At 39.4% G+C, this 18,452-nt stretch overlaps 1 protein-coding gene across 1 annotated transcript in view; it reads left to right on the plus strand.

The window, feature by feature from the left end:
- LOC117293273 (pre-mRNA cleavage complex 2 protein Pcf11-like) overlaps window positions 1-15,980 on the plus strand; it is a 28,263-nt gene extending 12,283 nt beyond the window's left edge. The window contains exons 6-17 of the mRNA XM_033775508.1: window positions 85-1,169; window positions 2,085-2,388; window positions 3,204-5,479; window positions 6,271-6,725; window positions 7,219-7,325; window positions 7,780-7,901; window positions 9,091-9,177; window positions 9,775-9,911; window positions 10,898-10,995; window positions 12,181-12,273; window positions 12,816-12,851; window positions 14,312-15,980. Of these exons, the coding sequence (XP_033631399.1) occupies window positions 85-1,169; window positions 2,085-2,388; window positions 3,204-5,479; window positions 6,271-6,725; window positions 7,219-7,325; window positions 7,780-7,901; window positions 9,091-9,177; window positions 9,775-9,911; window positions 10,898-10,995; window positions 12,181-12,273; window positions 12,816-12,851; window positions 14,312-15,799 (6,288 nt within the window). The 3' untranslated portion in view covers window positions 15,800-15,980. The remainder of the gene's footprint in view (window positions 1-84; window positions 1,170-2,084; window positions 2,389-3,203; window positions 5,480-6,270; window positions 6,726-7,218; window positions 7,326-7,779; window positions 7,902-9,090; window positions 9,178-9,774; window positions 9,912-10,897; window positions 10,996-12,180; window positions 12,274-12,815; window positions 12,852-14,311) is intronic.
- Window positions 15,981-18,452: the final 2,472 nt, after the last annotated feature.

The following is an 18,452-nucleotide window of genomic DNA, read 5'->3' on the forward strand; positions in this document are numbered from 1 at the left end:
CATTTGAAAGGAGCTGGAGTTTGAACCAATGATTTAACAACTCAATGTTTTCATGCTGTTATTCTCTTTATTCTGATATTCCAGGGAACCATGCCGGTTAGCCGTGATCCTCGTCTAGCTCGTGATCCTAGACTAGCCCGCCGTGATCCAAGGCTTCGTGGGATCCCTGATCAACCTCCTGCACCTGCTGCGATACCTCCAACACCTGTTGCTGTTGCAGCTGTCCCGCCAGTCCAAAGCAAAGTTCAAGAGATAACCCTGACAGCAACCACTTCACAAAATGCAGTAACCTCCAATGCCCAACCTGCCTCTTCAGGTTCAAATCATCAGTTGAAAAGTACAGTGACTATTGCAGCGTCTCAACCTGTTAAATCCACACCAAAGAGTCCCAAGAAAGCTGATGACAAGAAGGTTGATCTGAAAAAGGAAACAAATCCTGAGGAGAAGAAGGATAGCAAACCCGAAACCAAGCCGCAAGACACAAAAGTGAATGTGGAACCAAAATCTAAATCTGAAGGAGCTGCTAAGCAGGAAAAACCCAAAGAAACCAAATCTAGTGAGAGGTCACCCCGCAGGTCAAGTGATGAAAAGCACGATACTAGCAAAAGTAGAGACAAACCTTCCAGAGAACCAGAGCGAAGAACAAGCAGGGACTCCAAGAAAGATTTTGATAAGCGAGATAGCTGGTCGAGTAGGGATAGGGACAGCAGGGAGAGAGATAGGGACAGGGTAAAAGAAAGACTCCCCAGCAGCAGAGATCTACCAAGAATACCGCGTCGTAGAATAAGATCACGATCTCGCTCCCGGTCAAGATCCCCAGTCTCTAGATCACGGTCCCCACGAGGATCAGACAGGAATCGCACAGCTGCGAGACGAGGCAGCAGAGTGGATGAGTTCGGCCGAGACATACCACGCCCCGCTAAAGAAACAAAAGAAGAGAAGAAACCTGAAGCCCCGAAGAAGGACATTGACGATAGAAGTAAAGCCCGACGCACGAGTAAAGAAAACTTACCGGAATCAAAAGAAGACAGTAAATCGAATAAGGGAAAATCTGAGAAGAGGAGATCACCTTCTAAGACTTTGGATAAAGATGCTGGCAAACAGTCCGAGACCAAGGAAGAAGCTCCAAGTAAGCGTCCTCGCATGGATGAAGAAAAATCTTTCAAAGAGTAAGTCGATTCAAATATTTAAGATGCTTTAAAATACAAAACGTTGGAAATAGATTTGTGACTGGTTGGGGTAAAACCTAAAACTTTGACCCAACTTAAAAAAAAAAAAAATTCTGAATAGTTTAATTCTTAAGATTTTTTCTTTCACTTGATACCAGATTTGGCAAATAACAATGTTTTTTTTTCTTCTTTGTAACAAACATTTGGTTTTGCTATTTTTTGTCATAATGAATGAAAATGCGGTTTTCAGATACAGTTTCTTTTTTGTATTAAAAATAAAATGCATAAATTTCACTTTGGGATTTTGATTCTGCCAAAGCCAGTCACTTGTGACTTTTATCCTCATGAATCAGAAAGTAATTTTTGAACTACTTAATTGACAATCCAAACCTGATTTGCCAATTCTTGGATGACAGTTTCTGTCAAATATTTGGAGGAATGGAACTTAAATCTTCTACTTTCTTTGTGTTTTTGTTAGTATGTTGAAAACCATGGAACTCATGTCCATAAATAAGTCATGCGTTGTGTGCAATGTGTTGTGCCCAATCTTATGAAAATACATGTCAAGCAATGGACATGAAAGTGAAATCGAGTGGCTGTTTCAGCCAAAAAACCAAGTCACTTTTCGAAGGAATTTTGAAAGTGAAATAAACTCTGGGGTATTTTGCCAAAAAAAAAAACATTGGGAAAAAAAACCTCATGGCTCAATTTCATACAGCTGCTTTCAAAACTCCAAAAGTAGCTAGCGTCAATAAAATTATATTATAAGCCCATTGATAATGTCACACATACAATTTGTGTCTGGCATCCTTCTCATTTTTGCTCAGCAAAAATTTGTTAAAAGCAATATTTTATAGAGGAAATTGTTTTTTTCTTCTATGCGATAATGCTATGACATTTTTCATTCTGTACCAGTGAGAACAAACCAGATGACAGAGAAACTAAAGACATAAAGAGACCTGACCGCCGATCAGACAACAACCATCCTATGAGGATAACTGAAGGCATACCACCACTAATGCAACGAGGCCCACCCAGGTTACTCTTAGATGCCATGGACTGGAGTAAAGACCAAGGACAGGATAGACTGGCCAGTAGGAGGCCAATGGTGTCCCCAGGAGGTAGAGACAGAGTGCCAAGACGACGCCTCAGCATCGACCCTTCAGTCAGCATCCCTAAGGAACTCTCACTGGAAAAGCATGCCTTCATCTTGAAACAGGTACGTGGGGAGTACAATTTGTCATGTTAGTGCAATCAACATTAACTTCCTCCAATCAAATGCTCGAACGGGAGGGTGATATTAGACGATAATAAGTGTCAATGCGTCACGCTCAGCAAACAGTCAGTGCAAAAATAACATTCTAAACTTAGTGTGTGCAAAACCAAAAAACAAAAGTTTAACCTAACCACATTGACTTAATGAGGCTGGAAGATAAATTTGTTTGGCCTCAATGGATATATGGGATGCAGAAGCGCTTTATTTTTCAGATTCCACTCAAACATTGTTTTTTGTACGAATCAACCATGCAAAAAGGTTGTATCTAAGCACATTGTTTTGACAATTTGAAACTCGCACCAAAATGTTGTATCTCAGCTCAACATTTTGGCAATTTCAAACTCCCTTGAAATGTATGCTATTTTAGGAGTTTAAATGTTTTTGCACCGACAGGACAAGCAGTGATTGCATCAAAATGAAGTTAACTAGTCGTGCTATAAGGTCTGCTGGATCTCACTTGCTTGTAGAACCTAGATCAATAACAATTCGATACAGAGACTGTGCTTTCGCCAAAGCTGCGCCTGCCCTATGGAATAAGCTCCCTGTTACACTTAAATACAAAATAACATCACCCAACAACTCCAAGAGGGAACTAAAAGCACACTTTTCCACATAAACATATATACGGGTTTAATTTAGTATTTTATATTCATTTTCATTTTTATCGTTTAATGTTTTGTTTTTGTATAGGCGCCTTGATCCGTTTTCTGGAGAAGTGCTCATTATAAGTGCATATCATTGTTATTATTACTTTGCAGGCTGAAAAGCAGCTTCATTCTGGAGAGTTGACGCACCGCGAACATCAAGCACTTCTTAAAGAGCTGTTTAACCTACATCAGTTCCAGAGGCAACAGAAGGATGACCAGTATATCTTTGACCACCCTCTTGATCCTCTTGAAAGAAGGCCATATCCAGGGGATCCGAGAAACTCTCATGACCCAAGACATTCGCTGGAGAAAGACATCGATCACCGCAGGTTTCCAGTTCAGGATATTGATATGCGAGTTTTCGACCCTAGCCATATAAGAATTGGATCCGAGTCGAGCGGTAAAGAAACGACAGGGTCTGAATCGGAAGCCATTGATCAAATGCAAGTCGGGGACAAAGATGAGAGAAACAGGGCTGCCTTGCCGAAGGATCGCGATGATAGAGTCCGTGATGTGCCTGGTGAAAAACCAATCGAACGTCCATCTGCACCACTTAAGTCTATTCTCAAGACTAAGTCTATTCTCAAGAATAAGAAGAAGCCTGTTCTTGAGATTGAGAGTCCGATGTCACCTGAGCCTGAAGAGCAGAAAGGAAATGATTCCAAAGTCAAAACAGTTGGTGAGGCTTCCTCTGATGCCACCGAGGACACAGAGAAGTCCCAGGAGAAAGAACTTGTGGATTTGACAAAAGACGAAGATCATCTTAATGCTGCAAGCCCGCAACCAGAAAGTGTTACAGCTGTAGAAAATCCGGTTATTGAGGCTTCGGAAAAGGTTCAAGGAAAGAAAAAGAGGCAGAGGAAGAAAAAGAAGGGCAAGGGATCTGCAGCTGAAGTCCAGATAGAGATAACACAGTTTGAAGAAAACCTGGCGATCAAACCTCCAACATTTGATGAGAAGAAAATCCAACCACTCATGGATATGGATGAACGTAGAAACTCGACTGATAATGAACCTGTGAACGTTCTTCCTGCTCCATTTAGAGAAGCAGATGATATTGTGGAGCTTTTCCCAGCAGGTGGAGATCGTGATGAACGACGTGGTCCACCAGGCAGTGACCCAACCAGAGAAAGTCATCCAAGAGATCCCCGACTCCGGAAAACTTTTATTGAAAACCCATCTAGAGATAGACCACCAGGACCAGACTCATTAAGAGAAGGTCCATTCAGGGATGGTCCATTCAGAGATGGTTTGCCAAGAGACCACCCTTACAGAGGTAGGTTTCCACAGGACAGTGGCAATAGAGATAGTCCACCAAGGGATGGTCCATTTAGAGGTGATCTACAAAGAGGTCATCCAATGAGAAGCCCTCCAAGGGAAATACCATTCAGAGATCGTCCACTTCGAGAAGGTCCACCACGGGGAGGAGTTGTATTTAGAGATAGTCCTCCTCGGGAAGGGTTATTCAGGGAAGAATTTCACAGAGATCATCATCCATCAAGAGAAGGGCAAAGAGAAGTTGCTTTCCGAGACGGAGCTCCAAGAGACGGTCCTCCTAGAGATGTACCTCCTAGAGATGGACCCTTCAGGGATGGCCCTAGAGAAGGCTCCTTTAGAGATGGTCCACCAAGAGAAGGGCCTTTTAGAGATGGTCCTCTAAGAAATGCTCCATTCAGAGAAGATCCCAGAGATCGAGAAGGTAATTTCAGAGAGGGACAAACAGGACATCCAAGAGAGGGACGAATGAGAGCTGGTCCGGGATCGGAAGGCCCTTCAAGAGATGGTCCAAACAGAGAAGGGAGATTTAGGGAGGATCCCTATTGGGATGGTCCACATCGTGAAGACCAATTTAGAGAAGGTCATCCAAATAGAGGCTTTAGAGACGGTCATCCACCAAAAGATGGTCATCCAGCAAGAGATGGACCTTTTAGAGAAGGAGTACAAAGAAACGGCCCTTTCAGGGAAATGCAACCTCCAGAGGGACACTTAAGAGGTCAGTTTAGGGATGGTCCTCCAAGGGACGGTCCTGGAAGAGAAGGCCCCTTCAGAGAGGGACCACCAGGAGAAGGTTCCTTCAGGAGAAGCCCGCCAAGAGATGAACAATTCAGAGAGGGTGATCCTAGACATCTAGCCAGAGGTAACCCTCCTAGACATCCAGGGGAACATTGGGACCCGAGACAGGGACCCCCACCTGACTTGAGAGAAGACAGATTCCATGGATCCCAAATTGAGGCAAGAATGAGGTCATTGGCTGATGAAGTGCCTGGACGAGATTTACCTCCAAGGGAGATGTGTGTAGCTGGTCAAAGAGGTCCCCCACGACAAGAGGATTCTAGAAACCTTGAAGGAATACGTGACCGGGATGAACGCCAGCCACCAAATCAAGAGTAAGAACTATTTCCAGGTGTTTTAATTTAAAAAATGCATCTGTTACAAATAAAATGTTAAAATGACTGCTTATTAGGGACAAATTAGTGGATACAATGGGAAACTGCTTTCTCAAAGATTCACAACAACTTGGAAGCTACATAGAATGTAAAAAAGGGGCTCTTCATAATTTCAAAAAACAATAGGCAGCAATTTTACTTGCAATCAGATGACCGTAAGTTCTTCAACACAAAAAAGTGCATTTCAGATTGCCAACTGCCTACTATTATTTTGTAACTTTTTAGCAATTTTTCTAGATTTGCTTTTGTACATAGCTTTTTTAGACTGTTTTGTGGCAATACTGCACTTTTTTATTATTATTATCAGGCGTGATATTCTATTGATTTCCACTGTCCTTGGGAAACATCAGTAAAACTGTCATAAGTCTTGAAAAGTCTGTTAATAAAGCCTACACCAGGGCCCAATTTCATAGAGCTGCTTAAGCAAAAATATTTGCTTAAGCAAAAAAATCCTTGCTTCGTAAAACCAGATTACCGGCAAAGACTCCACTCAATTTTAATGCTAAGTAAACAACAGCTAAATACCAGTCTCAAGCAATGCATATGGCATGACATTTGGCCAGTAACATGTGAAAAATAAGCAAGCTATTTTCGTGCTTAAGCAAAATTTTTGCTTAAGCAGCTCTATGAAATTGGCCCCTGGTGTACATGTTGGTCAGCTCTTGTGGTCAATAAAATATTCCTGCTTTTTCAAAATATCATACCTGTATTACTATTATCATATTTTCTAGACTTCCGATGCAAATGTTACCTCCTCAACCAGTGGAACTACAACACATGGACGGACCCTCAGTGCTCGTATCACAGGCTCCAGGTCCCCATCAGCAGCACCTTGCTCTACCACCTGGATTAGCGCCGCACCTTGACCGACATCCCATGCACCCACAGGGTCTCGATGCAGCTCGCCACTTGCAACCAAACATGTACCCAGGGACGAGTGTCGCCATGAACGTGCCAAGACCTGAATTCATTGGGATGGGACAGCGGCCACATTTACAGCAGCAACAGGCTCCGCTAATGTTGCCAGGGCTTCAGGGACTGAATATTCCAGGAGGTCTTGGTCAAGTGATTGCTGGCATCAATCCAGGACAGTTTCTCGGCCCACGAGTCATGCATGGCGTACCTCAACCTGGTCAGATGATGTATCCGGAAGCGCCTCATCTTATGCATGCAGACAATTCTAGGGGTAAGTTTCTCATTGTAGAGGTGGGGGGAAAGGGGATGTAACTTCTATTCTTACTATTGGTGACATATGTACAATCAGTTGTGAAAATTGTCTATTATTCAAGAAACAAAGTCCTAACAAAACTTTTTGCACTCTCAGTTAAATATTGAATAAATTATTTTAAGGAGAGTTTGTTTTGAAGATGAGCTTTTTCATGCCTCTGCAGGAACAATTAGGATTGTTCATATAATAACAGTTTTGTGAACAGACTTTCAAGACAGCCAATTACAGGCGTGATAGTCTTCGCACTTAAGTCTGATTTTTTATTTTTGTGCCCTAAAAAAAAATCAGAAAAAACTTTTATTAAATAGCCTGAAAAGTTTAATAAACCCAACACCATATGAACAAGTCAGCCCTTGTGCTCAAAAACAATTTCCAAATTTTTCCAAGGACCAAATATCATGAATACAATGTGTGTAAATAATATCCACCCAAACTATTCCGTCTTAAACAGGCCCACCACCTCAGCAAGGAGGACAGGTAGATGTTAGCTCCCTTTTGGCCAAGTTGGTCGCTACAGGAATTCTTCCATCAACTAGGAGTGACTCGCCTATGACAGCAGTAAGTTTTGTCAATTGATTCCTTTTCCTACATTGTAATCAGCATGCTGTGTTCTTAAAAAAAAACTTAAAATGTACTCCTGGATACTCAAAAAGCTGGCAAAAAAATAATCTTTCTATATCGCAAAACCATTTGAGCTGTATTGAAACGAAAGGGAATAAAAGAGTGGCGACCATGTCTCTTATAGCCACTTAATAACCGGCAGGGTCTTGGCCATGTTCAATGGTCATGCATAGGCGTGCATGCTTATATATTAAACATGGCCATGTGATCTCCTTTTGACCAATCCAATTGAACTGTATTGAATGATTTTTAGCATGTATTTAAGTGCTTTATTTTTTTGCCACACTTGTATACAGTAGGCTATCTTTTAATACTATATTTTAATCAACCTCAATGAAAAAAAAAAGTAAAATGAATATTCCTTAACATTTAAAGTGAATTGTTTTCCCAGGGAACAGGAACACCACCCCCTATTGCTCCTCAAGAAGGATTTGATGCAAACGCTGCCCAGGCAGAGCTAGATGAAGACCTTATGGTACCTGAACTCGGACTGTATCCAGAGGAACTCAAATGGTAAGACAACTATCGGGTTTCTTAAATAAGAAGCTTGCCATAAAACTCTGCCCCTTAATACACTCATTGACAAATAAAACATGGAAAACGCCCCAACGTTTTTTTATGAAATGCCACCACGTGTTTTGTTATAACTTGTAAACAAGTTAGTGGCCTGACGTTTCGATAAAACTCAGGCCCTTAACTCATTGACCAATGAAAACTTAGAATGCATGCCAAAAAGGCTGACGAAACGGCACCATGTTTTTGTTTTTTTCATAACATGTAAACAAGTTAATGGCTTGACATTTTGACCCTAGCAGAGTCCTTCTCATTTAGCCTTCTGGAAAGACTCTGCTCGGGTTGAAACGTCGCAGTTTGCACGAGCTATTTCTATTTTCTCGAAATGTAAACAAGTTTCAGCCATTAAGATTGCTGTTATGTGGGGCAACCAACTGCAACGCTAGCAAAAGGATCACTTTGATAGCTCAAAACAGATTTTTGAAACACTGACTTAATGTTCCGTGTACAAAACGCTTAAATTGAGAAGACTCACAGAGTATATTGTTTGAAACATCCAGACCAAACCGGTTCTTCTCAGAACCAACATTTTTCCCAAAAGAGTTGTTGTAATCTCTCAAGATTACTACTACAGTCTTATATTCTATCTAAATCTTATATTGTTTTCTCAAATTTGTTTTCCCATTTTTGCCATCATTGGTATTGTCATCTGTTCAGTTTTTAACTGCTTGGGCCACCCAGCTGGTTTATTCCATAGTGGGGTTTCAATGTATAAGAGGGTTCCCACAACACCCTGTGCATTTTTTTTTGTTTTTTTAGTGGTTTATCTAATAAATATTTTTACTTATTGTCGTCTTCTTATATAATGTTCCTATGTACCCCGTGGTGGTGCAATTTTATGTATTTTATCTCTGCAATTGTTATTAATATTTTTACCTTGAAATGCCACATTAATTAGCTTCGTGCTGCCAGTTGTTTTTTTAATAAAAATGAATGAATGAATGCATGAATGAAAAAGCTTCAAACATTATGTACAACTTTCAGCAGTAGTCGTATATAGCCAGAGCCAATTTGGATATTGCCCTTATAGACAGCTAAGCAAACTTGGCATAATACATGAAACCAATTCAAATCATTTTGTGAAGATATAACCATTATTAAATCCTATCGAATGTTTCTTTCCTTGCAGTCGCTATGAGGGCGTCATTAATCGTATCTATACAGGGACACAATGCTCGTCTTGTGGTATGCGCTTTGTCATTGATGAAATGGACAGGTAATTATAAAGCCTTCTCCCCTTGTCTTCACAACTCTAGTTTATAACTCCAAAGAAGCTTCTTAAAGCAAAATTTGTCTCTGTTTTTTGGTCACATTGATCTTAATATGCCTTCAACAGAGCTGTGTATTGAGAGAGTTGCGACACAGAGGAACCAGTTTTCTTTGGTCATGTTGTTGCTGGACGCCATTTTCTGTCCAAATTTAGTCTGGTCTGGCACCCACCCTATGTGGGCTTGTTTTTTTTTTTTAAATGGTGCGATAATAGTTGTACCTTTAAAATCTTCTTGGCTTTATTGTGAAATCCAGCCTGATTGTCTAAACTCAATATAATTTCTTATTTTGGGATTTATTAATCTTGCATCTTCTCAATGAGGACCAAGACTGTAAATTTTAAGTGTTGTTGTTGTTTTTTTATTTTTTTATTTTTAGATCTATTTTTTAAGTACAATACAGCGTTCTTCCAACTGAGCTATCAAGCCATAATATTATTGGTCTTCATATATAGTTATTGTCTTTGTTCAGGGTGGCCAGTCAGAAGCCCGTCAACCAAGATTAAAATTTGTAGTGATGTTTCCTTGTGGACTATCTCTTTCAGATATCGGAAACATCTGGACTGGCACTTCCGTCAGAATCGTCGTGAGAAGGATGGAGTGAAGGCTGTTCAGTCCAGGAAGTGGTTCTATGAAGTCGATCAGTGGTTGGACTTTGAAGAAATCAACGAAGTGGATGAAGGTAAGCAGAGTCTTACTCAGTTTTTTATTTCCTACACACAATTTTTTTTCTTTTTTCAAAAAGCTAAGAAACGAGGAGTATGTTTGCGAGAAACCTTAATACTTCGTTTTTGAAAGGGCAAGGTCACCAAGGCATTTTGTCCTAGGTAAATCGCACCCTATGACTAAATTGTAAATTTTCTACTGGAGCATTTTCAAGGGCACCAAGGCAATGACTAGGGGGCATGGAGGCAATCACCTCTGTTTGCCTTTGTGGAACATCAGGCCTGCATGTAATACTGAATCAAAAGTCTCACAGCTTAGAAAAGTTTAAAGGACAGGAGAACCTGAAAGTGGGTGGACAGCATAGTATTTTGGCTGGTAACCTTATGCTGGTAGCATCATTTGTTTGTGCTTGGCTCCTTTTTGTGTTTAAGCAGCTCTATGAAATTGTGCCCAGGATTCAAAACCCTCAATCAGGGCCCAATTCCATACAGTTGTCTACCAGACAGTTTTGCTTACAAATCTTGAGCAAAAAGCAGCAGGATACCAGTAACAAACAGTGCTTGTGACAAGGGTTCAATTTATTAAAGCCTGTAACTTGCTAAGCACAGACAAATCTTGCCTAACAGAAACTTGTTACCAGCCAAAATTCAATAAAGTTTACATTATTGCAACTGGTGGCACACACATATTTTGTTTAACAAAGAATTTTGCTAAGCAGTATTTGTTGCCCAACAGTTTTATGAAATTGAGCATTGGTATGTTAGCTTGTGCCCTTATGCTGGTCAGCATGTATTTGGTGTGCCTAGTTACTTCATTTGCTTAAGCAGCTCTATGAAATTGGGCCCATGACATGAATTTGATTTGCTAGACGGCTCAGCCAGTACACGCTCTTCGAAATTGCATTCCTACTTGCCATTTGGCAAAGATTCAAATAATAATATGACATTACATGATTCTTCTCAGTTGTTTAATGAGGCTTTCTGGTTTTGATATTTTTTTCAGAGAGGAGCAGTTTCTTTGAGGAGATGACTGCAGAGTCTAAACCTGATAAAGATGGCATCCTCTGTGTGGCTATTGATGGAAACGTCACTGGCGATGAGGTAATGCAAAGACCCTTCAACAATTTGTTTGTTTTTTTTCTCTTCATTATCCTTGAATATTCCCCATCGAGCTGCACTGTTTGTGAGTTTCATATTCATATTGCATTTTGGGACTTGATTTCACTAAGCCCTAAGGGCCATGTAGCACAAGGCAACTTTTACAGGCAGCTTGGAGGCAACCAACTGCAGTGCATGCTACAGGAACACTTTGGTAGCACAGAGTTGGTTTTCGAACAATGTATTATGATCAACAAGAAAAATACCTGAACATTGAAATCTGAATGGCTTTTATTCTTGAAGATTGCCTGGAACTGGTTGCCTGTAAATTGCCTCGTGTAAAATGGCCCTAAGATTCATCTAAGATGAGTTGCCATTATTGCCAAAGTGATTTGTATTGTGATATTGCATTCTTTGCGTAGCAGTCAAGATTTATTTGCTGTTTAGATTATGCCTCCCTCTTTGTGAAATCAGTCCCAGGCATCTATCATGCATTAATACACTGTATCTAGATTTTGCTGGTTCTTTGTTATTTAGCCTTATTGTTATTTTTGGCTTATAATATATTTCTGTGTGTATTCAAATGTATATTCATATTTATTCATATATTCGTGTATTCATGATTTCGTATATGGTATTGCAAGGAATGTTTTTTGGTTGACTTCTGTTTATTTTTCTGTTCTGTTCATCTGTATTCATTGACCTAGCTTTCATTATTGACTCAATTTGTGACTTGTCATTGCCTCATTTTGTATCTTCCACTGTGTTTTCGCCAATGAATCAACTCTTTGTGAATTTAAACACAGTCTGCTAAACGTGTATATAGCCTGCAGTCAACCCTTTACAAACAGAGCATGCTATAAACAGGTTCTAAAGTTCCTTATTTAATTTCTGCTTCATGTTTCTTCATTTTGCTGCCTCTTATTATAACAACACTTCTGTTATAAAGAGGTCATTTGGCCAGTCCCAGCGACCTTGTTTCAATTAGAGTATACTGTAAAGTTCTTTTTCCAAATGCTGTCAGTCAACTTATGTTGATTATTGTTTACACAAATTCTTGGTTTTTTTTTTTTTTCACTGGAATGTCAAACTAATAAATTTGTGTTGCTTATGTTCTTCAGAGTATCAACATTTCTGTTACCCATCTCTTTTATTACCCAAACATTTTTTCTTTTTTTTTGCTCTTAGATGTGTTCTCTGTGTCATGAGCCGTTTGAGCAATTCTTTGATGAAGATGAAGAGGTTTGGAAACTCAGGGATGCTGTCAGGTTCAACTCCAGGGTAAGTATAGAGCAAAATGTCAACTATTCAATTCAGAGATGTTCCTGTTTTAAGAGAATTAGGCCTATTAACATATTTCAAGTTTATGTTTTAACTAGACAAACACTTAATTCATTAGCCTGACAAGTCCAAATCCCTCTATAGACAGAATGTCTAACATTTCTGCCATTTTGGGAGTCAATTCGTTTGTGCACATATTGACTCTCAATTTCTTTGTGCAAATTTTGACTCTCGAATTGACTCGCCTAATGGCAGACAGGATGGGCATTAACCATGTAAACAGAAAGTAGTGTTAATCGCAGAATTCCGCTGTCAGCAGAGCAATGACGTATTTGGATCTTTGTCCGATTTCACGACTCTGCTTACTGCTGAATTCTGCACTAACAGACAGCAGAACTGTGTACTTCAGAGGGATCAGTTAGCACAGAGTTCCTCGGTAAGCAGAACTTTGAAACTGGGATCAGGTGGTTGTGTAAAGTTTGCATTCATCCTCAGAAATATAACACCTTTTGTAATTTTTTTATTTTGTTTTAATTTTACAGACATACCATCCCTTGTGTTTCGAAGATGCCAAAGATGTAAGTAAACAGTCACTATTACTTATTTAACAAAAACGCAATGAAACAATATCTTTGGTCTCTTTAGCCTCTGTGTGCTTTGGGAAGTTTTTGTTAAGAACTCTTTCATGAGTGTTTGGATTGGTACTCTTTGCTTTGCTTTTTTCTGTTTTTCTGTCGAGTGTTTTGCAAACAATCTGCAGTTTGAATACTTCTGCAGTTGACATTGCTTTGTTTGACATTGTTGTCGTCCTGTATGAAGACCCTGTATTTAATCATATTGGAGCTTTTGTTGCTGAGAGATTTTGTCTGGTGAATTTGTGTACTTTGAGGTTTATGCATTTAATTGAATTTGAACTGTATTTTACCAACAGCTATAATTTGTTGGTCATGTCTTAAGTTTACTCTGTATTGGTGTAATATATGCAGAGACTTGATACAGTTTTAACTGTATGCTCGCTGAGCGTATTGATTATATGGCTGGCTGAGTAAATCAGTTAATAATGAAAATTTTTAACTGTAATTCAGTTGTGCAGTTTGTATGGGTTTCATCAGATTGCTTTTACATATTTTGAACTCATTGTTACTGGGGTTTATTTACCAAGCAGGGTCCTCCAAGAGCTTGGTTGGCAAAAAGAAAACTTGTTACCATAAAAGCGAGTCTTTTTAGATGTTGATTGTTTTTACCATTTTGTTAAAATATTTATTTATTTTATTTTGTTACATTTTCATTTGAAAAACCGTAATTGTTAATATTAAGATAAACATAAAATTTAAACTAATGCCCTCGTAATTAGACCAAAGGATTTACACTGTTGTGTTAAAGGCAGTGGACACTATTGTTAATTACTCAAAATAGTTATTAGCATAAAACCTTATTTGGTAACGAGTAATAGGGAGAGGTTGATGGTATAAAACATTGTGAGAAACGGCTCCCTCTGAAGTAGCGAATTTCTTGAGAAAGAAGTAATTTTCTATGAATTTGATTTAGAGACCTCAGATTTAGAATTTGAGGTCTCGAAATCAAGCATCTGAAAGCACCCATCTCCGTGTGACAAGGGTGATTTTTCTTTCATTATTATCTCGCAACTTCGACGGCCGATTGAGCTCAAATTTTCACCGGTTTGTTATTTTATGCATATGTTGAGATGCACCAACTGTGAAGGCTAGTCTTTGTCAATTACCAATAGTGCCTTTAAATTTGGGTGGTGTGTATTTATTTAGGTTCATTGAAGTGTTTATCTAACTTAAATCTGTATAGATTAGAGGTTCCCTATGTTTAAGTTTTTGCTAGATTGATACGCATTATTTAAATACTAAAATAATTATTTTATGCTGTTTTTTCTTTAAAGGTTCTTTGAAGTATTTATAAAATTTTATCTATTCAGATTAGAGGTTCGTTTAAGTTGAACTTTTGGCTGGATTGAAGTTGCTTTGCATTAAAATACTAAAATATTTATCTTGCTTTTGTTTACCAACAGTCCTCGCTTCTAGAAACGCCAACCCCAGGGGAGGAAGGCTTAGGAGCTTCCTTCGATCCCGCCACAAATCCCTTCACAGCCATCTCTCAACAAAGTACATCAACAACTCCGCAGGGAACATTGGCTGATAAGTCAGTGGATCCAGTCAAAATGACATCAACTGTTTCCGTGAAATCAAAAAACCAAACAGTGGATGTGAAGACCGAGGTTAAAACTGAAGAAAGTTCATCAACAGTAGCCGATGACAAAACATTAGCAAAGATGGAGTCATCCACTCCGCCTCTATCCACCGATCAAAAAGTGGATCCACAAAGGAGATCGTCTGTTGATATAACAAGCGGTGTTGATGCGCTTACAGGTGACAGTGTTGATATCAAATCGTCAACTATAGTGAAAGAGGAAGTGGATCAACCAATGGAGGTGGATTCAGAAAGTGCTGATGTCAACACAGCACCTGGTGACTCTGACATCAAGACAGAGCCATGTCTTGACCCACAAGTTAAGATGGAGGTGGAATCCAGCGTTGCCGAATCGGACGATCAATCTAAACCTGCTTCAGCAGCTGAAGAAAGAATGGAGGTAACTGAGCCTGTCAAACTTGAAATCAAGACGGAGGATGCAACACAAACCTCTCAAACTGTTAGTACTGAAGAGATTGTGATTAAGCAGGAGCCTGTTGACGATGCAGAGATGCAGAGTGAAACTGCTGCTGCGGCTGACAATCCTTCAGACACCGTCTCAGGGCAATCACCATCGGTATTCATTCCAGGTTTAACGTTATCCGTTCAACCAGCAGCAGTCAAAGAGGAATTCCAAGAAACTCTACCATCCACAGAAACACAACAACCTACAGAAACACAACAACTAACAGAAACACAACAACCTACAGAAACACAACAATCCATAGAATCACAACAACTAACAGAAACACAAGAATCCACAGAAACACAACAACCTACAGCAACACTACAACCTACAGAAACACAAGAATCCCAAGAAACACAACAACAAACAGAAACACAAGAATCCACAGAAACACAAATCGCTGCAACTGAACCATCGGAAATAAAACCTACAGAAGGCAATGAGCCATGCCAAACGACATCCACCAGTAAAGAGGTTGGCCCTAGTGTAGCGGACACAGGCTTATCGCCAGTGGAAACCAGCCCATTGGAAGCCAACCCGGTGGAGAATCAGGCGGACCAAAAAACAGACGACCCTTCTGTGGATACGGAAACCAAAGACTCTGAAACGAAAACCAAACTACCGAATAACACCGACCCCGAGTCAAAAGCTGTTTCGCAGCCGGATGCTGAAATGAGTAAATCAGATTCTACGGAGGATGATAAGGAAAAGGAGTCAGATACAAAGTCCTCGGATAAGGTTCCATCTACCTCAGCGTCCGTTGTGTCGAACATTCAATCGATAAGCGTCATTGGGAGCACCCGCTTAGATCCAAAGCGGAGACGAGACATGTTCTTCAGGTGATCCAGAATGAACATTTACAATAAATCCATCCGAGATGAGGAAGAACATAGTGTTGTATTGCGTGCCAAACGATTATTTTACTTTCATTTTAAATGATGACCGTGATAAATCCAGCTTAACAGAGCAGCTAAGCAGAAAACATTGCATATCAAAAATGGTTCTGCTAAGCTAATGAAACTGATGACCTTATATTTTGACTGGTAACCTCTTTGAAGCTTTGAGAAGCTGGCCCACAATGTGACAAATGTAGAACATTAATCTGAGATGTTGTCGACCATTGTCGAAGAAGACATTTTTTTTTCTTGAATCTTGCATTAACCCTCCTATTCTAATTGATTGATTATGTTATTGAATGGTCACACAGTGGGAGGGTTGACTGTGGACTGTGCAGATGCATCTTACAAATGAAATCAAGTTGCAGGCTGGCAAAGTTTACCTGTCATTCACAACCACAGTAAATGATGTTGAATGGTGAGACTGTAGGAGGGTTGACTGTATACAGCATTCACCAGATGATGTCATGTTGCAGGCTGGCATAGTTTATCTATCATTCCAAATCCCCAGTGGATGATATTGAATGGTCAGAGAGTAGGAGGGTAAAGTAGTGCACATATGCAAAACATATGTCTATTGTTTGATTTCAGTGTACTCAGGAGAATGTCTGTGTTGTGTCTATATTAAAATGAAAGTATGGTCAACAAATTTGATTTTTAATCTGAAAAACTTATTTTTTATAAACTTGATTGACAGTTCTAATTTATGAGGAATATTCTCAAACAATTAGGTGCGATTTTCCACAAAATAAAAAGTCATGAAACTCCATACGAAGTGTTCATCGTTATGTGTGTTTTTTTTCCTCGAAACTTTATCAACTAATTTTATATATTTCAGTTTGGTTTCAAATTCCAGGGAGGCAAAACAGGTATGGTCTGACCGTCTCTGTTAATACTTATCGATTTTAAAAAGCACTTTTGACGTGATTACCCCTGGTCAACGGGCCGTATATTTAATTCTTTGCCTTGGTCTTGGCCTTGGTGCCCTGTCAGAAGTGTCCATAGTGGAAGTGCCTTTAAATTTGTTTATTGGCCTTGCCCTCTCAAAGAGGAAATGCCAGGACTGTTTATTTTTGAGGGTAAGAAATATTTTGCTTTCAAAGATTAATGATAGTTGTACCTAAAAGGTGAAAGCTTAAATTCTGAGTTCCAGCCGCTAGTAGCAGTTATGTTCCTTTGAAGAGAGGGGCACTATGGTCAAATAAGCCTTTATTGAGATATGGCGGACACAATGCTATTGCACTATAAGGTTTGGGTAAAACTGTGTGTATTATACACCCAACCCAAACAGTACACTCCTATCACAACCGTCATACCTCAAAAAGGCTTATTGGGTGTTGTGTTGCCCTCCTTTTCTAATAGACCCCTATGATGTCACACGCAAAAAGTGTCATCCTGGGGCCAAATTTGCCGATAGCTCTTCTTTGTGCGTACAAATCGGGGCATTACTTCAGCGTACTTGTAGCTTTCCGTCATGCACATAGGATCTATTGATTTCTCATGCCACCCCAAACAATGCGTGTTATTTTGGAAGTCAAATCTTTTGTGCATGATTTTGACCATATGGCTGAAAGGATAGGTGCAGGTGACTGCACTGCGCATTTTGCAAGGGATATACAGATACAGTCCTCAAGAAAGTGGGGTGATAAATAACAAGTCACTTTACCTCGCCTTAAAATGGTGTCAAAAGACGAGAAAATCGATGGGTACATTCCTGAGAGGATTTTCTGTGATAGTTTAAAGGTCAAATTCAATGCCACTTTTTGGTCGAGTATCATCAAAACTCGGGAATGTTTTGGATTTTGCACTTGAAGGGTATCAAACACAGCGTGATTTTATTAGAATCTTGTAATTTTCCATTTTCATAAGGACTCTATCTGTTAAAAATGAGTGGATCACAAAACTGAAGTTGACCCTGCAGCCCCTTGGTGTGTCATTCATTAAAAGAAAAGCAAATGGTGAAACACCTTGATTTTATCCGTTTCTTTTTTCCTTCATTTTATGTCGCATTTATTCAGCTTCAGTGATTTCAACCAGTAGAGAATTGACAGTGAAGATTAAAAAAAAAAGGAGAGGAAATTTACAAAATAAGAACAAAACATATCAACAATTAATATCCCCTGATTCTCTTTCCAGCAGTTGGAAACTGCTTTATTTTCAAATGCATTTAGAATAGTGAAAGATTCATCACAAACCACTTGCTTGCATTTGTTGTTATCTATTTAAAAATGTTTACTTTCTTCATTTGGCGATCAATATGTGGCATGGTGTGGTGTGGTAATGGGTATACAATTTTTCCCTGTAAAGGAACAACCGAGCATTACTTGGTCTCTATTTTACTAAACTTGTTTTTGTCTTAAAATTAAAATTGTAGTTTTGAGGGGAATTGGATGTCACAAATTTATTTTGACGAGTTATCAAATGTACAGAGTGATTTTTGGTGATTTTTCTATTATTCTTTAAAAGCACAAAATAATACTGCCCAGCGGTTTTATCCAATTGCCCAAGAGGATGGGGGAATCTCGCCCCTGCCCTTCTCCTTTGTTCTATTAATCAGGCTACGCATTATGTTCCTGAATCAGACGGCAGTTTATTTATAT

This window comes from Asterias rubens, chromosome 8 (assembly GCF_902459465.1).
Source record: "Asterias rubens chromosome 8, eAstRub1.3, whole genome shotgun sequence".
NCBI lineage: Eukaryota > Metazoa > Echinodermata > Asteroidea > Forcipulatida > Asteriidae > Asterias > Asterias rubens.